This window comes from Neoarius graeffei, chromosome 28 (genome assembly GCF_027579695.1).
Source record: "Neoarius graeffei isolate fNeoGra1 chromosome 28, fNeoGra1.pri, whole genome shotgun sequence".
NCBI lineage: Eukaryota > Metazoa > Chordata > Actinopteri > Siluriformes > Ariidae > Neoarius > Neoarius graeffei.
The window spans coordinates 22,949,285-22,972,704 of record NC_083596.1 but is presented as its reverse complement, the minus strand read 5'-3'; the positions used below and the strand labels follow the sequence as shown (position 1 = coordinate 22,972,704).

At 41.1% G+C, this 23,420-nt stretch overlaps 1 protein-coding gene across 1 annotated transcript in view; it reads left to right on the top strand.

Annotated features, from left to right (window-relative positions):
* ubash3ba (ubiquitin associated and SH3 domain containing Ba) overlaps window positions 1-23,420 on the top strand; it is a 145,582-nt gene that overhangs the window by 101,990 nt on the left and 20,172 nt on the right. The window contains exons 4-8 of the mRNA XM_060913323.1: window positions 267-465; window positions 11,879-12,048; window positions 15,597-15,805; window positions 15,894-16,044; window positions 17,874-17,994. Of these exons, the coding sequence (XP_060769306.1) occupies window positions 267-465; window positions 11,879-12,048; window positions 15,597-15,805; window positions 15,894-16,044; window positions 17,874-17,994 (850 nt within the window). The remainder of the gene's footprint in view (window positions 1-266; window positions 466-11,878; window positions 12,049-15,596; window positions 15,806-15,893; window positions 16,045-17,873; window positions 17,995-23,420) is intronic.

Below are 23,420 nucleotides of genomic sequence, written 5' to 3'. Positions count from 1 at the left end.
GCGGGGGTGCCAGTAATTGTAAGCTATGTTTTATTAGGTTTCAAGTTAAAAAAAAAAAAAAGAGCAAATATCTGTCTGTCATATCTGTATTAAAGGTTTGTCATATTTGCATCATGTATTTCTATCATATGTGAATTTAAGCTCATATGGTTTAATATGGTAAGTTAATAATGGCTGTGAGAGAAGGAGAGAGAGCAAAAGTCTCTTATGTGGAAGTTCTGTTTCAGAAGAACTATTGTGTTCTATAAACATGTTTTTGTCTTCAGTGTACGGACGCTAAGGCCGAGGCACTGTGCGAGGCGTTGCAGACTGTCGTGGGACAGTGGCGAGGCCGTTTTCCCTCCCCACTTCCGCTGGAGCTCTATATCTCTTCCAACTTCATTGGCCTCTTTGTTGAGGAGAAGGTCGCTGAGGTGCTCAAGAGCTTTGCAGCTGATTTTGCAGCTGAGGCTACTGCCAAAGCAGGTGAGCATATTTAACTGTGGAACATAGAGATTTTGTTGGACATCTTTGATGGTTTTAAGTCACCCAGATCACCCAGAATCTGAAATGTTTTGTCATGTTTGAGGATCTTCATCAGGTCTATTGGTATAAAAACTGACCCTGAAGTCTGAATGTGTGACTTGATGTAAAACTGTTGGCATAAACTTGGCAGTCCTCCATCCCTGTCCAAATTGGCTCCCTAGGATATCAATTTGAACATCAATTTACTATTTATTACCCATTTTTAAACTTGCTTTATTTCTTAATTAACATGTTATTTAGTTACGTTTTCGGTTTTAGTAACCTTATATCGTGACTCGTATTGGCAACTAATTGCAATTAAATATGATACTTATCGGCCTATTCGGTTTTTAGCCATGTTGAATTTAGTTTGTTTGGTCCACAGCAGGCGTCGCTTATCCGTGCGATCTTCGCGAGACTTGGAAACGTGAAGTGTCAGCCAGGTGTCAGTGCCACCATTTTGAAAACGTGCTTTCCAAACGAAATATTGCACAAAAACGAGTTTAAATGATGATTACTGCCTACTTTTTTTTTTTTTCAAACTTTCCTGATTGCTATCAAAACAAACAAAACTTCCAGCTTAATTACATCAGCATTTGAAAGAGGGCGTGCGCCTTTTGACAAACCCTGTGTCCGAAATCGCTCCCTACTCACTATATAGTGGGGACGCCATTTTGTAGTGCTGTCCAAAACCTTAGTGAGGATTATTTACACCCTATATAGTGCACTCAAAGTATCCAACAATGCATCCCGAAAAGTGGTGTACAATGATGGTCAATAACCAAAGCAGTATATCCCATCATGCATTGCAGTTGCGCTGAAAGAAATCAAATTAAAAGTCTCAAATTTGATTTAATAAAAGGCAGCGGCAAAGAAGAAAGTATTCAGCCTTTAATTTAAAAAAGAAACAAAGAACTGAAAGATGCAGGTACTTTGTATTGATTAATGTGGGAAAGACGCTCAGTATAATATGGATTTATCACAAAAATACATGCATGTATTTATTATTTTGAAAACCCACCAGCCGACTGATCTGGCACGTTTTAATTGTACAACAGTATTGACGTAAACACTAGCGTGACGGAGTAGTGTCCGAAAGCTTTTTGTCATTTTACCAGTGAACTCAATATATAGTCCTCTATATAGTAATTCCCTTTATAGGGAGTAGTGAACAAGTGATCAATTTCAGACACGGGGAACATTTGGCAGATGTTGGTCACTTTGATTTCCGCTCTTTGTTTTACTTCCGTCCTACGATGTCTCGCACAGGTCTCAACCAATCTCGTTTACAGCTGTTGCTTTGACATATGGACTGATATATATTACATAGTATATTTCAAACACTCATAACTTGCTATAGCAGTGACAAAATAGCTATCAAAAATGCATTCCGATATTTAATAAAATGAGAAATAGAACTTTTGATAATAAAAAATTTGCTTTCAGTTCCCCTTTAAGTCCGTCTGTCTGTCCATGTGTCTTGTAAGCACAACTCCTAAACGGTTTGATGGATTTTGATGAAACTTTACCCAGTTGCAGTGTACCACCTGAAGACGTGCATGAAGGAAAATAATCCCAGTCTGATGTTTCAAAGGGGAGATAATTCAACTTGTTCCCTTACATATGGCAATATATGATGACGGGGGGGTGGGGGGGTATTCTGTCGTGAGTTTACTCACAGTTCTAGTTTTTGTAACTGCATAAAACAATATTTAAATAATATTGGCTGGCGTTGAGTGGTATATCAAATATAGTCCATTCAGCTAGCATGATACTGAACGAGTCAAAGATGAGTTCAATATGATGCTACCTGAATGGAATATATCTGTTAGACCAGCCTTTCTCAGCCGGGGTGCCATCAAAAAATTATATATTCTAACATTGAAATAAATAAAATTAATTAAAATTCCAAAAAACGATAGTTACACTAATGCAGATCATCGCCGCCTCATGCATCATCAAAATTTGTCTCACGGCCCCCTTTCCTGTGTCACAACGTCACTGCTGGGGTCAGTGTATGGTCAGCGTGACTGCGTATATTTTATATGGGGGTGCCTTGAGAATTTGCATACTTCTGAAGGGTGCTGTGACTGAAAAAAGATTGAGAAACGCTGTGTTAGACCATGAAAAAAAGTCTTCTATTATTATTATTATTATTATTATTATTATTATCCCTGTGTAATTAGGGTTGGGCGGTATTACGGTAAGAAGGTATCCCGAGGTATCCAAAAGTACCAACGGTATCGGTCTCATTACCGTCATTTTAAAAAAATATATAATATCTAAATAAATATGGAGTACATGAGGTCATAATATAAAATAATAAATTGAAGATCATCCCGAATAACTGTGTGATCGTATTTTCACTAATTCTATCAATTTCCTAAAGAAGTTCTCATCGCATGCAGGGTTGTTTATGTCGTTACCATGGCAACCCTGCGTGACATTTGGAGTCTGACAGAAAGCTTCGCAAGAGACTGAGACCGCGGTTGAAAGATGGCAAGTCAAGATAACGAGTTAGTGGCAAAAAAAAACTACAACCTCGGCAGTGTGGCAGTATTTTGGTTTCAAACCAAACGAAAAGGAAGAGCCAGCAATAATGTAAATGACCGCGCAAAATCGAAAAAAATCTAATATGTCCCCTAAGGCACACCATAGCCTGGGGTACTCCACTTCCACGAGATCTCTCCAATGAGTTGTGTTTTGAGTAGGTTACATGAGTAACAACAAGGTAAAATAATATAACGTATGACATTTGGGATGTGGGTAATAAACGTTTGAAATGTCATCTACTGAAGAAACGGAAGAAAACATCGTAGCGTAAACTGTTAGGTTTCTGGTGGGAATTAGCAATGCGCTTGCTATCTTTGTTGGGTGTGTTAAACCGTATGGATTTAAGTGGAATAATTGTAAGGAGTTATGTGATCAAGACAACGTTTTAAGCAAGGTAAGGCCATTTGATTATTAATTTCCCCGCCATGGCATGACGTGGGCCCATATGATTTTGCCTTGTGCAGCTATCACGCATTTGAATTAGGTTCGCCTCATTTGCGCTGAAGAATATGGTTTATCGCGCAGTCTAAACGGACTTGGGTGTTGGTTGATTCTTTTCTTTTTTTTATTTCCCATGCTTGAAAGGGTATGATCCTGCTCATCGTGTACTTTTTTTGATGGAGTAGGTGAAATAGTGCTGCAAATGGCGTTTCAACGCAGACATGTGTAAACGACAGTTGAATGCTATTTTCAAGATGAAGGAAGAGTTGCGTGATGCTTTGAAATATCTCTTAATCCATTCATCAATGCACAAAATTCGCTTTGCTGCTTTTAAATCGTACATTTGAGGCATAGGCGCAGGTCTGGACAAGGTCCGCCGGTATAGGCGCACGTTACACAGTAGGCCGAAACAAAATATTTTTTTCTCGGTAATACCGTATACCCCGGGAAAACACAGAGACAGTTTAAAGGTATTAAAATTTGGATACCGCCCAACCCTATGTGTAATTTATTTACTTACTTTTAAAATCAACATCGAAAGCAACACACAACGGAACAATCTGGCAGCCAAAATTCTGTCAAAATCTTCCGTTTTTAACGAAGCAAACCTGGCGGCCATGTTTATTTTACAAATTCTCACAGTTGCACGCTAGCGTGGATCTATGATGTGTGACGTCATGTCTTGACAACGTGCAATACTGTAACAATATTGCACGCTCATTCTCCATTGGGTAGTGTGGCGTTAATACACAGAGGATAAGTGATGTATGCTAACAATATTGCATGCTTAGCAATAAACCCACTAGAAGTGAGCCATCCTTGGCCAATCCCTGCATGGGTGGGTTTTTTTTTTAAATTTGTTTGTTTGTTTTTAAATACCATCTAGGGTGCCGATGCTTTGTAGCAGTCAGTGAGTTTTCCTCCACAGGAAAGTCTTCAGAACTTTTTACTCTTTTATAGTTTCTGTCCAAGGTGACAAACTGTGGTGTTTTTTTTTTTTTTTTTTTTTGGGGGGGGGTCTTAGGGTGTATTCAGACCAGGATAGTTCGATAGTTCACTTGCTTTGGTCCGAACCAATTTTTTTTTTTTTTTTTCATTTTGGTGCGGTTCGCTTTCACACTGTACATTTTAGTAAGCGGACCAAAATCTGTCAACAAAGCCACGCGCCCTGAGGTCGTTCAGCTATTGGTCAGAGACGACACGCGCACAAAGCGTTAAGTTCAAAAGTAGTCATGGAGGCTTTCCGTGCTGTTATTCTTTTTAATGTCATCAAAGCTATATGTTTTTTCCAGTTTTTACTGTTTTTCACAATTGTGCGATTACTATGCTGTTGTACAAGTAATTTATCAACGACGACGACAAAGGGCAAGGCGGCTACGGAGGATAGCGCTGATGAACGCACATCATGTTGTGACAGTTCTGGCTCTTCACGCAATAGATGAATTTCTTTTTTGCGTCGCTAGTACCGCCACTTTTTGAAAGAATGTCCCTGATTTTAATGTAGGTCTGACGGAGTTTCTTCACTTTTAGCCGACATTGTTCTGGGGAGCGCGTGAACCCCTTCTCCTTCATTTTCTCACTGAATACAGCAAACACGTCGGCATTTTTGTGTGTTCTCTCCAAAAGCTCAGATATGTGGACATCTGCCCATATATCCACAAGGGTACGCGTTTCTTCCTCGGCCCACGTTTGCCCCCTACTCATTTTTTGTACTCGCCTACCACTGGTGACTGAACGACCCTTGACAACCGAAACAGTGTTTGCACTTTGCGGTGGAGTGTCAAGACTCTGTTTCCCATAATGCTCAACAAACGACGGAAGCTCCCGAGGTACAAAAAAGCAAAACTGTCAGATTAGGTCCGGTCTGTTTTCACACCTCCAAAAGATCCGCACCAGGGTTCCTTTGGTCCGGACCGAGTCCGACCTTGCAGCTCGGTCTCGGTCCGCTTGTTTGGTCCGGACCAGAGTTTGGTGGTTTGTATTCAGACCAACCCAAAAGGTCCGGACCAAGGGAAATTTGGTTCGTTTGGTCCGGACCAAACAACGTAGGTGTGAATGCACCCTTAATTTCAAGGAAAAAAGAGAGGATAGTGAGAAAATGACTGTTCATAGCTGCTCTAATGTAACTGATAACAGGAAACCTGTCTTCTCGTCTCATTATCTCTAGCCGCTTTATCCTGTTCTACAGGGTCGCAGGCAAGCTGGAACCTATCCCAGCTGACTACGGGCGAAAGGCGGGGTACACCCTGGACAAGTCGCCAGGTCATCACAGGGCTGACACATAGACACAGACAACCATTCACACTCACATTCACACCTACGGTCAATTTAGAGTCACCAGTTAACCTAACCTGCATGTCTTTGGACTGTGGGGGAAACCGGAGCACCCAGAGGAAACCCACGCGGACACGGGGAGAACATGCAAACTCCACACAGAAAGGCCCTCGCTGGCCACGGGGCTCGAACCCGGACCTTCTTGCTGTGAGGCGACAGCGCTAACCACTACACCACCGTGCCGCCCCGGAAACCTGTCTTGCGAACATTAAATGTAACTATAAGCAATTAAAAAGGATCATCTTAAAAATGGTAATCACTAGCAATCTGCTTTGGTATAAGAGAAATAACACGCCTGTTTCCTGTTATTGGAAAAATAATCAATTCCGAGGTGCTAAGAGTCCCCCTGCTTTGTATCGTGATTTTATTCCTTACTTCATGATGGGTTTTGATCTGTCTGTACTGAAGAAAATTGAATTGACAAAGTATGATCAAGGAATGTAGACCTCTGCCACCTCTGAGATTCCACCTCGCGGATCTGGGAGCAAACAAACAGTCACTGACGCAGATACAGCTGCTCAGAGATGTTTCTCGCGTTACTGAAGGACAAACATGAGTATATAGTCACATTCAGGAGCATGTTGAAGCTAAATGACTGGAAGATGTGATTTACAAAGCCAAGTTGTCAGTGTATGACAGAATCATGTCAATGGGTGATGAAGCATTACATCACTGATCAGGATAGCTTTATGAAAACAGGGAGCAGATGTGTGAGTGAAGATAAGCTTCAAGGATTTAACTGGAACTAGCCAAAACAATTAGCAAGCAAACTGGCTAAAACCAGCTGCAAGCATGCCAAACAGATATCTCCAGCAGTTCACTATCCGTAAATAAATTTATCCAAGCCTGTATTGTAAATGGTTTTGTAAGTGAATATGTGATGATGTGTACGTTAAGTTATTCCATGAAACTGAGTCGTACATGAGCTAATATCCGATGAGGTGCCGAGCTGGGTATAAGCCATGTACAATGAGATTGAGTGAGTGGAATAACTGTTTTATTCTATCCACATTCACTGGATTTTGAGAAATGGAGCATTTTTTATTTTTTGCAAATTTGATAAAAACTTTATACAAAACGTCTAACAATCATTTCTGCTTAGACGGGCTTCTTAAAAACCTATCGATGGCTGCACAAATTGACTTGAGTGTTGTTTTTTTGTAGAAAGTGCCGTCTTGCTGTCATGCTGAGATATAGAATAGTTTTAGACATTTATTTAATTCTTCCTTGGACATTTCAGTTCTGTAACTTTAAAACTTATTTGAGCTTTTGAAGCAGTCTAAAAAAAAATTCAACAAATTTTAATGCTTAAAGATAAAGAATGTAAACTACTTTTTCTTCTTTTGGCTGCTCCCGATTAGGGGTCGCCACAGCGGATCTTTCATCTCCATTGCTCCCTGTCTTCCGCATCCATCTCTACCACACCTGCCACTTTCATGTCCTCTCTCACCACATCCATGTATCTCCTCTTTGGCCTTCCTCGTTTTCGTTTGCCTGGCAGCTCCATCCTCAACATTCTCCTTCCAACATGCTCTGCATCTCTTCTCAGGATGTGCCCATACCATCTCAGTCTCATCTCTCTTAGCTCAATTCCCAAGCTCTCCCATGTGCTGTCCCTCTGATGTGCTCGTTCCTTATCCTGTCCAACCTTGTCACTCCCATCGCAAACCATAACATCAACTCCGCCACCTCCAACTTTTGCCTCCTGTCTCTTCGTTAAGGGTACGGTCTCCAATCCGTACATCACAGCTGGTCTCACTACTGTCTATCACAAATGGTCTCACTTTCCGATCACAAGTGACTCCCGAAATCCTTCTCCAACTGCTCCACCCTGCCTGCACTCTCTTTCTCACCTCACTATCGCAGCCTCCATTTTCCTGCACAGTTGACCCCAGGTACTTGAATTCACCAACTTTCTTTCCGTCTGCTCCTTGCATCTTCACTACACTCTCATTCTCATTGATGCACATGTATTCTGTTTTGCTCCTGCTCACCTTCATTCCTCTTCGTTCCAATGCATACCTCCATCTCTCCAAACCCAACTCAACCTCCTTTCTACTTTCACCACATATCACAATATCATCCGCAAACATCATGTTCCATGGTGACTCTTGCCTCACTTCGTCCGTCAAGCTATCCATCACTATGGCAAACAAAAAAGGACTCAAAGCAGATCCTTGATGGAGTCCCACCTTCACCTTGAACCATTCAGTCGTTCCAACTGCACACCTCACTGCCTTTTCACTGTTCTCATACATGTCTTGCACCACTCTAATATACTTCTCATTCACTCCACTCTTTCTCATACAATACCGTAACTCGTCTCCTGGCACTCTATCGTATGCCTTCTCCAGGTCTACAAACACACAATGTGGCTTTCTCTGGCCTTCCCTGTACTTCTCCATTAACATTCTTAAAACAAAAATTGCATCCGACGTGCTCTTCCTTGGCATAAACCCGTACTGCTGTTCACAGATTGCTACCTCTCTTCTCAATCTCGCCTCCAATACCCTTTCCCATAGCTTCATGGTGTGGCTCATCAATTTTATTCCTCTGTAATTACTGCAGCTCTGTACATTTCCCTTATTCTTGTATATTGGGACTAGCGCACACTTTCTCCATTCATTCGGCATTTTCTCATTCTCTGGGATCTTATTAAACAATCTCGTTAGGAACTCCACAGCCGTCTCACCCAAACATCTCCAAGCCTCAATCGGGATACCATCTGGTCCGACTGCTTTCCCAGTCTTCATTCTTTTCATGGCTGCTCTCACCTCATCCTTACTAACCAACTCTGCTTCCTGATTTGCTGTCTCAAATGAATCTGACCTTTTTTCTCTTGGATAAAGAATGTAAACAAACTGGAGAAATGACTCTAGTGATTTGTGAAAAATGGTATAATAATAATAATAATTCTTGAAAAATTAAAAAAAGATCCATTCCTGCTATCAAGTACTTTTTATTCTCTTTTTGTTGCCTTTTTTTTTTTGGTATTTTTATCCCCGGTCCAAACAAAGTTTGGCGGGGGATATAGAAACAGGTTCTGTCCGTCCATCTGGTCACATTTTTGTTTCCGGGCCATATTTTTAAAACTACTACATGAAACTTTGTATACGTATCAAGCAACATGTGAACTGGTGCCTTTTGCTATTTTGGATTTTTGAACAAAAGTATTTTTCAAATTTTTACATTTTAAAAAATAGATTGACTTTGCTTCTAAGAGCAATGTTTGTTTTTGGAGCATATATCCAAAACACTTCAGGATACGGATTTGAAACTTGCTATAGACCCCTTCGCATGTTTGTAAACAAACCGACCATTGCCAGGATGCGCGCGCAGCCTGGACTCAGAAACAGTGGTGCTGCCCATAGACCGGCATTATGAGCTGTCAGATTATGCAAAACAATTGTCGTTACAAGATCGAGAATGCTACATAAGTTAACTCTAACAAGTGGACATCGCCTACCGGATCCGTATTTAATTAAAGAGTGGACGGACGATGTTAGTAAGTTCCCTGGTATACAATAGCCAGATATATACTCGTACCTTATTGACAAGACTTCAGTGTACACCCACGAAAAACTTCGTGCCTACAAGTCTTTAGACGCATATGATTATGTTATGTGCGGGCATGTACAACTTGATTAACAATGGGACATTCATATTCATTTTGTTTTAATCAAATTATGCCAGTGATGTGATGGCAATGTGGCTTTAGCTACAACAGCAAATGCCAACACTAAACAGCAATTTGCAGGAGGTAATGGCATGAAAGGAATGATAGTGTAAAGAGTGCAGCTAAGAGAAATCAGAGCTGCGTAAAAAGCGAGAGGCAGAGAGCAGAAATGAAACTGAACGGGGCGGGAGCTAGGTGAGAGCAGTCAACGCAAGTTGGCATTTAGAGTGAGGGCACACAATTTTACCTTTCCATCCTTGCTTTAAAATTGTGATTTTCGGCATACAGAAATAATAATGGCACAAAATCTGGACTGCTTGAGTCAAGCGAGACCTCTCCTACAAACAAAATTGCATGCAAAGCTAAGTTAACATGCTAACAATATTCATTACATTGTGTAACTATGACCCAGCTAATCAGACAAACGTTACCAAAGTATTTTGCTACATCAATAAACGAAGACTAGAAAGAATAAAAAAGATTTAATAAATAGCCTGATCTTACCTGTGATGAAGTGGGCGCTGCAAACCTGCGCATTTTTGATGGTGCTTTCATCCCAGTCTACACGTTTGATGGCTTGTAGCCATAGACGTCGGCGAATTATTATTATTATTATTATTATTATTATTATTATTTTTATTTTTTTATTTTTTGGAATGGGTGAGATCCTGCTGGAATTCTGAACATTTTAACCCCATCACTGCTACGATTCTGACACCCGAAAAAACAACAACTAGGCATTTCTGAGTCTTTTTTGGGTCCAGGCTGCGCGCGCAATTTCCGCTTGCGTATGAATGACGTTTACTGCAAAGGGGTCTATACATGTTAACAAGGTGATATAGATGTGCCTTTTCATACTAATGCATTTGAGAAATTTTTATTTTTCATATTTCCATGGAAACAATTTCAGACTTAGTCTTTCAGGTTAGTCTTAGGAGTAGCTTTTGTTTCTGGAGCAGAGCTTGAAAACCATGAGTGGTATGTTCTTGAAAGTTGGTATATGTGTTGATTTAAATAAAGTATATGTGCCTTTTGATACTAAGAAATGTGAGAAATTTAAATTTTTAGCTCACCTGGACCAAAGGTATGGTAGGCTTATACCATGGGCTGCTGAGGGCAGTGTAAAGAGGTAGGGTTGGTTTCCTGCAGCAGAACTTGAAAAATTTGACATGTAAAATCTTGAAACTTGGGCCCAATTCTAATTTCTACCCCTACCCCTCCCCCTTCCCCTTGGCCCTTCCCCTTGAAACTGAGCTACAAGGGATAGGGCTTGAAATTCAACCATTACATATTGGGATAGCCCTTCAACGATCGCATACGTCATCGCGTACCTCCGTCAGCGTTTACGTTAGCAAAACGCGACCAAATGCGTCATTGGCTGCGACCAGCCGCTACAGTCAGAGCCAGAGGCAGAACCAGAAATCTCTGCTGGCAGGGTGTGATTTGTTAACTAACACCACTGAATGGGATATCTTTGGCGCTTCGTGCACCACATCCGACAGAATGAGGTGTCAGAACACTCATGTAAACAATAAAAGCGAGAATAGCAGAACAAAACGTACGCAGTCAAGCAACCGAAAACAATACTCACTCCCAAAGCTTTTTAGCAGCAGCTTGGATTTCAGAAATCGCTGCTCATTCTCAGCTCGAAAGCGAATCAAGCGGCGTGTTTCCTCTGGATAACAACTTAAAACACGTAAATAATGGAGAAAATACATTTATGACAATCTTTCGCCGCGGGAACCGCCATCTTTCTGAAATCCGCATGAAATCTCGCTGAAATCCGCATGGCATTGTGGGAAATCACTCAAACCCCTTCGTTCGGAGTCAGCTCCAGGAAAATCTCCGTTTGGAGGGGTACAGAAGCCCTACCCCTTCCCCTACCCCTCCGCGTTAACTGGGATTGGGATACCTCTACCCCTTCACGTGAACGCGCAAAATGGAGGGGAAGGGCCAAGGGGTTGGTCCAAGGGGTGAAATGGGATTCGGCCTTGGTATATAGGGCGGGGGATATAGAGGACTCTGTCCTCTTGTTTTTTGGGGGTTTTGTTTTCGAGTAGAGTTTTTATTTTGTCCTTGGTTGGTTTAGCAACATGCTCTGTCATTTTGTTTTTCTCTACTCACAGTATATGAGCTGATCTCCTCGTCGTAGAGTAGCCATTCAGAGCGCGCGATTGCTCATATCCAGTGAATTTGGATAAAATAAGTTTTATACAGGAAACATAATGACCCAACATTGTGTTCTTAATTTTACTGCAAGTAACATATCAATGCTGCATTGTAGTCATAATATATTACATACTTCATCATATGTAAGTATTATGTAATTAGATTTTTTTTTTTTTAAATTCCACCCTCTTTACTACACAGACGTCCATGTGGAGCCACATAAGAAGCAGCTTCATGTAACCCTGGCCTACCATTTCCCAACCAATCACCTCACCTCATTGGAGAAGTTGGCTAAGGGAGTGGATGTGTCTCTGGGTTGTGATTGGCTCGCCGTTCTGTTCTCACGGGACATCCGATTCGCCAATCATGAGGTATAACTCTCTAACTCCTCCCAGACTTGAGGCATTTATTGGAACCTTTATCTGCCATCATGAAGGTGCTTTTCGTTTATCTGTTTCCCCTTTGCTCAGTTCTATCTATAGATCAGCCAAGATAGACTGAAGTGATTAGCCTTTCCGGTCAGTGTTTAGTTTCAATCGGATCTGTCTCACATCTTTTGGCAGCCTGTGCTATACATTTATAGCACGTTGATGTCTCAGTGTGTCTGTGATACCTCCAGATGAGACCATACTGTGATTTCTGAAGCTTAACCTCACAAGCAGCCAATCAATATCAGTATTCAAACTACATCTTTCTTTTATAATAAGTTATTATATGAAAGAGAAAAATATGATTGGTTAGGAGCATAATTAGCTTGAGACTGCTAATGAAATGTGACTGGTCTCAAGGCTGTCTCATTACTGTTGAATATTTTAATTGAGTTTTTATGTGCAAATTGTACATAATTCTGTCCCTCTTGTAGTTTGTCACTTTTGATCCAAAGCTGGAGATTTTTCCAATTTGGAAAGTGTTATGCTGAGTTTGCACACAACCCCAAATGTAGAGAAGCTCAAGATAAAAAGCACAGAAGCACAGAATACACAGATTCTCCCAAATAAGATGTGTGCTCTTTGTCACCATTTTAATAATTTTTGTATTAATTCAACACTAGAATCTGAGCAAACCACCGAGCAGTAAAAGCTCCAATTTGCTGCCCAGGCCAATGTTTTGTTTGCAGGAAATACAGGTAATTAGGATGAGACGTGGTAGCTTGGTGTATATGGGGCATGTCTCCCCAAAATGAGTCCATCCACCCATTATCTGTAGCCGCTTATCCTGTTCTACAGGGTCGCAAGCAAGCTGGAGCCTATCCCAGCTGACTATGGACGAGAGGCGGGGTACACCCTGGACAAGTCGCCAGGTCATCGCAGGGCTGACACATGGATACAAACAACCATTCACACCTACGGTCAATTTAGAGTCACCAGTTAACCTAACCTGCATGTCTTTGGACTGTGGGGGAAACCGGAGCACCCGGAGGAAACCCACGTGGACACGGGGAGAACATGCAAACTCCGCACAGAAAGGCCCTCGTCAACCGCTGGGCTCAAACCCAGGACCTTCTTGCTGTGAGGCGGCAGTACTAACCACTACACCACCGTGCCACCCCAAAATGAGTCCAGTGGAGTAAAAATTGTGAAATACAGTGATTTGAAATGAGAGCATGTCCAAAAATGACCCACTTTTTTTTTTTTTTTAATTTTGCGATAAATACATTAATTCAGCTATAATGTATTGGTCATTAAAATATTATACTGTATAAACTATAAATATGACTAATTGGTTGCTATGTGTTACTTTCCATTGATGCATCATGAAGTTTAAAGCTGATTTTCTCCAAACTTGATTTTCTGTTCAGATGATCGTACTTTAATCATTTTCTCTAATTTCTCTGGATTAAAGTTGGCTGCACCAACTTTAACAAATGACCGCTTACTTTAAATAGAATTTAGCTATAGATTTAGAATATCCAATAACATTTTTTTTTATTAACTGGACTCATCATGTGGTGACACGCCCCATATGATTATGTAGCCCATTGTTCTTGAGCCCTTGACAAGTCAGCAATTGACCAGTGTTTCAGATGTGAAGTTTGATGTTTTGGCCTCATGTTGTTGTATTTAAAGGATGCGACTTTCTCAGCAAGTTTGCATGCGAGAACTGCTGTACGCAGACGACTGCATTTGTAGCAACAGATTTGAATGACCTGCAGGAAATCGTGGCTCGCTTTGCCACAGCTTAAACCTCTTTGGATTGAAAATCAGTACCACAAAAAACTCCTGTACCAGCCCTCACCTGAGCCACAGGCAAGGTCAAACAACGTTGTTTTGGTCAATGGAACGCCTCTTAGGAGTTCTGAGAGTTTCATCTACTTGGGCAGTGCAGTTACCAACACAAACTCATCAGACTTGGAGGTAGACCACCGGATCCAAGCTGCCACCAAAGCTTTCGGGGCATTACAAAAGTGACTATGGTCTTGCCATGATATCAAGAGAACCACCAAGTTGAAAGTGTATAATGCTGTAGTCTTACCATCTCTGCTTTATGCCACTGAATGCATGATTCCCTACCGTAAACACTTCAAGAAACTTACCAGGCTACAACTCCAACACCTGCGTCAAATCCTCAAAATAAGATGGCAGGACAAGGTCGCCGATGTAGAAGTCCTCAGGCGAACCAATACAGTAAGCATGGAAGCCCTGATCACAGCCTCTCAACTTCGTTGGGCTGGACACATCTGGCTCATGCCTGACACATGACTACCCAAAGCTGTTTTCTACGGAAAACTGAGCCAAGGAAAGCGGAGACAAGGAGGACAGAAACTGAGGTACAAAGGCGTCTTGAAGAGGAACATGAAGAATGCCGGAATTATCGATCAGACATGGGAAAGGGATGCTTCGGATAGAGCGACATGGTGAAGCATAGTTAAAAGCTCAGTGTCCACAATTGAAGGCAAGCGTCAGAGGGAGTATACGAGGGCTCACGAAACCAGACATTCCATAGCAACTCAACCAGGCCATTCGTGTCACCGCTGCGGATGACTTTGTCACTCTGGTGCAGGCCTGCGGCCCATCTGAGTTTCTGCACATCTTAATGAAGCGGTCATCATTGGTAGCGATGGACAGCCGATGACGGCACTTAAAGGATGGGGTTTTTTTTGTTTTGTTTTTTTTAAAGAAGCCTTTGTCACATGCACACTCAAGCACAGCGAGATTCTTCCTCTGCATTTAACCCATCTGAAGCAGTGAACATGAGTGAATATGAGGCATTTAGCAGACACTCTTATCCAGAGTGATGCACAACATACCCAGAGCAGCCTGGGGAGCAGTTGGGGGTTAGGTGCCTTGCTCAAGGGCACTTCAGCCATTCCTGTTGATCCAGGGAATCAAACTGGCAACCTTTTGGTCCCAAAGCTGCTTCTCTAACCCACATGCCCAGAGCAGTGGGCAGCCATGCTACAGCACCCGGGGAGCAGTTGGGAGGGTTAAGTGCTGTTCATTCACTCGACTCCCCTCACATTTTTCCTGCCAGGAATTGAACCGGTGACCCTTTGGGCCGAAGGCTGCTTCTCTAATCTTCAAGCCATGGCTGTCCTTAAAAATTCCTTCAAGCAGCGATGGGATACAAACCCACACCTCCAAAGAGACTGGAAGCTAAATCCAGTCAGTAGACTTGAATCTAGCTACTCCTGCACACTAATTTAAAAAGCATCCTAGTTAAACATGTTAAGTTTAAACAAAGTTTACATATTAAAAGAGAGCTCTTGTTTTGCAAAAGTAAGTAAAGGAGAAGGTTTTTTTTTTTCTGTTGTTGAACCTACTTGTCTGGCATATGGCTACAAATGAAAAATATCCCAGACATGAAATCTGCTTGTCCTGAGTGCATGGACTACTGACACATCCACCCCGATGAAACGTGCTCCTGCACATTATGTTCACTCTATTTACTGATGGCCCATGTGTTCCTTTTTCCCCCGCAGACGTTACGGGTGATGTATCCATACACTCCCCAGAATGAGGATGAACTAGAACTGGTGCCAGGAGACTTCATCTTCATGTCTCCAGTGGAGCAGGGTAGTGCCAGTGAAGGATGGGTTTATGGCACATCTATGAGCACAGGGCTTTCTGGGCTGCTGCCTGAGAATTACGTCAACCGAGCAGACGAGTGTGACACATGGGTGCTTCATGGGTGAGCGAGCCATTTTACATACTCGCTAGAAAAATTGAACGAGGTACAGAGTACTTGTATTTTACTAAATTTCTCATTTTTTGGTCAGGTCTCATTCCTTCCTCAACTGCACCTCCCCAACTGTAAGTACCGGTGCAGTAGGCGGGCCATTTTTTGATGGACAGCTGGATGGACGTCTCCTTGATGACCACAGCTCAGTGGAACAAAACCCTATGAGTGTCGTATGTCATCCAATGCAGGTAAAAACACAAAATTCCCCTCACTACGTACAAAGACGTATAAATACACTCAGGTGTGTACGCTGTAGGGTCCCTACTGAGGAATGCCGTAAATCTTTTACATACATATTGTGAGAAGTTTCTGTCTGAACCTTTGAAAGACAAACCAAATCATTTGAAGACATTTCTCTTGTTTTTAAACTCTTTGGTTTGCACAAATAATTTAGGAAAATCTATTCTTAATGCTTCCTGGAGTTGTATTTCATCAAGTTAATTATGTATCAATGAGTTTAACCTGTCCTGAAACAGAACAGTCAAAGTGTGTCTGTTATAGAAAAGTGTCCTTCACTTTATAGTACTCCATAGCAGTTAATCCTCTGGGGTCTGAGGGTATTTTCTGGCACTCTAATGATTTTCACATGCTCTGGTTTTGTTGTCGATTTCAACAAATCTAGGCAGTATTTTCAAAGTCTTATTTATTTAGTTGTATTCAGCACAAGTTCAGCTACAATATCTCTGTAGTATGTATGCCATGATTGTACTTAAAAAATAACAGCTAAATGAAGATGTTATAAAAAGCGGTTTTAGAAGTGTGTTGGAATGGGGGGAGGGAACAAAACGAAACATGACCTTACCCATTGTGACAAGCCGTTTTGGTCAATTGAGGTAATTCTGTTCAGTCTTAGGAATGTATCAAGCACAAAATCTGCTCCATTTATTTGGACAATCAAAAAAAAATGTGCTATTGTTTTGGGATAAAGGGTTGGCAGTGGGAGGGGTAGTCAATGAGAAGGGTAAAAATTTCCATCCCATTCAATGAGAAGAGTGAAAACCCCTCCCACTGCCAACTCTTAATCCCATCAGGCCAAGTGATCAAAACGGTTCATCACAATGGGTAAGGCCGTGTTTTTTCACACATTCCAACACCGTTCTAAAACTGCTTTTTACAACAGCTTCATTTATCTGGTATTTCACTTTATTTTGGCATTTGACTCTATTCAGTGTCTTGAAATTAACTCTTGTACTATTTTACTCAGTTCAGAGCCACAACTAACTCTGTTACACAGTTACTCTGTAATTTTGCTCCAACTCCAAATTGTACACTCTAAACTCAAAATAGAGGAAAATTAACTATTTTTGAGGAAAATACTTTTAACTCTGGAAAATTTGCTATGTCATTTTTTTCCCCCGTGTATACACTACAGCACACACACATCAACCGATACGCTCATCAGAAATAGAAGAAATATTTACACTTACTCGAGTTGATCTTCAGCCGGATGGGGTCGAAGTTTAAAAAAAAAAAAGGGCAATGCTCATCATCGGTGTTGCAGTTCTCAAGACTGAATTGAATCACTGTCCTGAGATTGAATTGTCCTGTCCTGAATCATCCGAAATGCATAAAATCCGTGTGCCAACAAGTTTTACCTCCAAATAGCCTAAACTATATCTGACAGATTTTATCCTGTTTACGGTGGGTGTTCCCACCGCAAAAGAGAAACCAATCAAAACTGAAAGAGTGAAAGTGATTATCATGCAGTTACCATGTGAATAGTCTTTTTTTATGAATGTATAAATGAACGCTCAGTGCTCCGACTCCAGTGTGACTGAGTAAGGTGACAAGTTTTATGTTTAATCTAATTTAGGTAATTAAAAAATATATTTGGCAGTGGGCACATAGGAAAGTGTAAAGTATAAAGTTTGTCAATATGTTTATCATGCTTGCGTGATTAAAAACTCAAAGATATTTATCTAAATACATGACCTACTCATTCTAAACCTGCTGAGCTTCGCTGGCAAAGATCTCGACCCCAGAGGGTTAACGTGACACTTTCCATCTTTGCTTGTAGGTGCTGCGGACCGATAGCCAGTCTCGACTGCCCAAGAGAACACTGTTTGTGTGTCGCCATGGTGAGAGGATGGACGTGGTGTTTGGAAAACACTGGATCACCCAGTGCTTTGATGCCAAAGGTCAGAGTTCAGGGGTCAGGGGATGTTTACATGTTTTCATTTTGCACATGAGCTTGTCCAAACAGTTGCCCTTGCATTGTTTCTCACTTGTGTATCTTGATCACCATTTCCTGTGCATGGCCTACTGCATGCATTACATTTCTCTAGTTCTATAGGCCTTTGGATCCATTTCCTTGTCCTTTTATACAACCCCGATTCCAAAAAAGTTGGGACAAAGTACAAATTGTAAATAAAAATGGAATGCAATGATGTGGAAGTTTCAAAATTCCATATTTTATTCAGAATAGAACATGGATGACATATCAAATGTTTAATCTGAGAATATGTATCATTTAAAGAGAAAAATTAGGTGATTTTAAATTTCATGACAACACATCTCAAAAAAGTTGGGACAAGGCCATGTTTACCACTGTGAGACATCCCCTTTTCTCTTTACAACAGTCTGTAAACGTCTGGGAACTGAGGAGACAAGTTACTCAAGTTTAGGGATAGGAATGTTAACCCATTCTTGTCTAATGTAGGATTCTAGTTGCTCAACTGTCTTAGGTCTTTTTTGTCGTATCTTCCATTTTATGATGCGCCAAATGTTTTCTATGGGTGAAAGATCTGGACTGCAGGCTGGCCAGTTCAGTACCCGGACCCTTCTTCTATGCAGCCATGATGCTGTAATTGATGCAGTATGTGGTTTGGCATTGTCATGTTGGAAAATGCAAGGTCTTCCCTGAAAGAGACGTTGTCTGGATGGGAGCATATGTTGCTCTAGAACCTGGATATACCTTTCAGCATTGATGGTGTCTTTCCAGATGTGTAAGCTGCCCATGCCACATGCACTAATGCAACCCCATACCATCAGAGATGCAGGCTTCTGAACTGAGCGCTGATAACTTGGGTCGTCCTTCTCCTCTTTAGTCCGAATGACACGACGTCCCTGATTTCCGTAAAGAACTTCAAATTTTGATTTGTCTGACCACAGAACAGTTTTCCACTTTGCCACAGTCCATTTTAAATGAGCCTTGGCCCAGAGAAGACGTCTGCGCTTCTGGATCGTGTTTAGATACGGCTTCTTCTTTGAACTGTAGAGTTTTAGCTGGCAACGGCGGATGGCACGGTGAATTGTGTTCACAGATAATGTTCTCTGGAAATATTCCTGAGCCCATTTTGTGATTTCCAATACAGAAGCATGCCTGTATGTGATGCAGTGCCGTCTAAGGGCCCGAAGATCACGGGCACCCAGTATGGTTTTCCGGCCTTGACCCTTACGCACAGAGATTCTTCCAGATTCTCTGAAGCTTTTGATTATATTATGCACTGTAGATGATATGTTCAAACTCTTTGCAATTTTACACTGTCGAACTCCTTTCTGATATTGCTCCACTATTTGTCGGTGCAGAATTAGGGGGATTGGTGATCCTCTTCCCATCTTTACTTCTGAGAGCCTGCTGCCACTCCAAGATGTTCTTTTTTATACCCAGTCATGTTAATGACCTATTGCCAATTGACCTAATGAGTTGCAATTTGCTCCTCCAGCTGTTCCTTTTTGTACCTTTAACTTTTCCAGCCTCTTATTGCCCCTGTCCCAACTTTTTTGAGATGTGTTGCTGTCATGAAATTTCAAATGAGCCAATATTTGGCATGAAATTTCAAAATGTCTCACTTTCGACATTTGATATGTTGTCTATGTTCTACTGTGAATACAATATCAGTTTTTGAGATTTGTAAATTATTGCATTCCGTTTTTATTTACAATTTGTACTTTGTCCCAACTTTTTTGGAATCGGGGTTGTATATAGGAAAACTTGGCAACTTGGTGTACGAGTATTGAAAACAAATATACTTACTATCATGACTATAGCACTCAAAATATGTCCAACATGCTTTCTGTATTTAACCATTTATGAGAGAGAAAGCATTAGGAGCTTCATATTGACTAGGAATCAACTTGAAAAAAATTAATTATTCCATAAAAATCGTGTCACAGCCAAGGCCTACCCTGCTCCCACGTTTGCTTATCAGTCCTTTGTCATTTCTCCTTCTCATACGCTTTATCAGCGGCCTTTTTCTCCTCTTCAGACCGAGGTCGCTTTGTCCCCGTCTCTGGCGGTTTCTGTACACCTTTCAGAAAATTCCACGTCGCAACGTAGCTTTGGCAGATGTAGATGTAAACAACAAAAACACGTGTTTAAATGGGCGATAATGTAGCCACGTCTATTGAATTTGATAACGTGATTACCGCGATATTCAACGAGATGTGTTATATGCATGCTCAGTAGTGAAAAAAACAACAGCCTGACTCGTACACGATGTGATTCGGAATTCTTCGGTATTTTCCGTCCTGCCGATAAACACATCGATTAACACAGACACGGCGCACGCTTAATATGTGGCGGCTTTAGTTGACGGTGTGTCTGAATTAGGGCTGTGCGATATGGGGGGAAAAAATGAATATCCCGATACATTTTCTCCATTTCACGATATACGATATATTGAAATCTCCTCTAAAGGACCCCATGAAATCTAACTTTTTTACTCTTTACTGTTTTCACTACAGTCCCTGCAGATTAAATAATATTCTTGGTTAACTTTACAGGTGGTTTTCAACAACACATTTTAAATTTTCATGTTCGTGATTAATCACAATTGAGTTGAAATAAGACCATTTTTATTCAACAAAGATGTGGCACAAACTGAAAAAACAATCTTGAAAATTGCAACAAAGGGGCAACACAATACAGAGCTGCTCAGAGCTCAAACCAATAAAGTGCAAGCTCAACACTGAGAAAGACATTTAGCCTAAATAAGAAAAGTGCTCATTCATTAAATTATTTTAAAAAATAGAGGTAGATCTCCAAGCTATTAACCTGACTACTGAGAACCACCGGAACATTCACAATTGAGGGAGAGAAGAGAGAGATCTGCAAAACATAATTTTTCTCTTTGCACACTTTTGAACTGAATGTTTTCTGGCTCTGCCTCTCAGATGTGTATAATTCCGGTATTGCCTTCTCTGTAAAATGTCTGCGACCAGGCAACTCATGTTTGGGATCGAGTGTGTTTAGTAATTTTTGGAAGCCTGGTTTTTCCACTATACTAATTGGGATCATGTCTTCAGCAATGACGTTAGTGATTGCATCCGTTATAGCTCTCCATCTCTGACTCGTTTTCTCATATGGGGGGCTTTGGAGAATGAGGCCGCTATGGTCATTTGTTTAGCTTGTGGGGGGGGTTTAGCTCGTGGGCAAGTAGTTCGGAGTTTAAGAGACTCTTCATACTGTACTGGGTGAGTTTTCAGGTGATGGAACACATTTGTAGTGCTGCTGCCTTTCGTGATGACAGGGTTTTTTTTTTTTTCACACTTTACAAACTGGCATTTGCTGTTCCACGTCCTCCTCGCGATATCCAAAAAAATGCCGGATGACTGACCCCTTACTAGTTCTTTTAGGAACCAATTCGTCCGCTTCCATTTTTAATTTGTCGCTGAAATTGACAGAGCTTACACAGTAGCCTATGCAGCACCAGCAATTGCACGAACTGAATCAGCGCTGTAAACTGAAACTAGAAAATCTTCCCGCAAGTTCGTTTCAGCACCTAGATGCTGCCCGGGATTGGTTGGCGAGTGCGTGACGTTATTTTTTATTTTTTTACCCTTAGGCAGCCTCTCACGTTACTGCCTGAGGGACAGGGAGAAAACCACCGGAAAAGGTTTTAAACAAATGCAACAAACACGAAACAAACACAAGTCGGCAGATGACCATAAAATACTCGATAGTTACGATATAATAATTTTATGTATCTCACACAGAATTTTCGGAGATATATCGAGTATATTCATTATATCACATAACCCTAGTCTGAATCTTCGCTTCATAGATATTTTTTATTTTCAACTAGCCAGCCAGGCTGGCTAGTGACAGGAATTACCCGCCAAATGACAAATTAGGTCACCTTGGGCGACCAGACCACCGTGAATTTCGAGCCATGCTCAATGTAAAATTTGCAAAGAATTTGGGGATCACATCATCTATGGTACATAATATCATTAAAAGATTCAGAGAGTCTGGAGAAATCTCTGTATGCAAGAGACAAGGCTGAAAACTGACATCGGATGCCTGTGATCTTTAGGCCCTCAGGCAACACTGCATTAAATGCAGACACGTGTCCAGAGGGGAAATCACTGGATGGGCTCAGGAACACTTCAGAAAACCATTGTCTGTGAAAAAACAGTTCATTACTGCATCCACAAATGCGAGTTAATACCAGATATAAACAATATCCAGAAACACCGCCACCTTCTCTGGGCCCAAGCTCTTTTTACAATGGACTGAGTTGAAGTGGAAAATTGTCCCAAGGTCTGACGAATCAAAAATAGAAATTCTTTTTAGAAGTCATGAACACCACGTCCTCCAGGCTAAAAAGGAGAGGGACCATTCGGCTTATCAGTGTACAGTGCAAAAGCCAGCATCTGTGATGGTATGAGGGCGCATTAGTGTACATGACATGGGTAGCTTGTACATCTGGGAAAGCATCATTAATGTTGAATGATATATATATACATGTTTCAGAGCAATATGCTGCCATCCAGACAAAATCTTTTTCAGGGAAGGCCTTCCTTCTTTCAGGAAGAAAATGCCAAACCTCTGCACATATTAAAACTGCATTGTTCCATAGTAAAAGAGTCTGGGTGCTAAACTGGCCTGCCTGCAGTCCAGACCTGTGTCCCATTTTAAACATTTGGTGCATTATGAAGCGCAAAATACTGCAAAGGAGACCCTGAAATGGTGAGCAACTGAAATGGTATATCAGGCAAGAATGGGACAACATTCCTCTTTCAAAACTACAGCAATTGCTCTCCTCAGTTCCCAAGCATTTACAGAGTGTTGTTAAAAGTAGAGGTGATGCAACACTGTGGTAAACATGCCCCTGTCCCAACTTTTTTGAAACGTGTTGCTTACTGTACATCAAATTCAAAATGAGCATATATTTTTCAAAAAAAACAATGAAGTTTCTCAGTTTCAACATTTGATATGTTGTCTTTGTACCATTTTCAGTGAAATATAGGGCTTCCATGATTGATTTGCAAATTATCACATTCTGTTTTTATTTACAGTTTACACAGCGTCCCAACTTTTTTGAAATTGGGGTTGTGTGTGTAATATATATATATATATATATATATATATATATATATATATATATATATAAAATATTACACACATTATTTTTGTTTTGTACAATTGGAGAGTGAACAAAGAAAAGGAACACCATGCGAAAGTTTGGGCACCCCAATACATTTGAGTTCTCAGGTAACTTTTACCAAGATTCCAGACCTTAATTAGCTTATTGAGCTGTGGCTTGTTCAAATTCTTTGTTAGGAAAGGTCACATGATGCAGATTTCAAAGCTGTATAAATTCTCTGACTCCTCAAACTT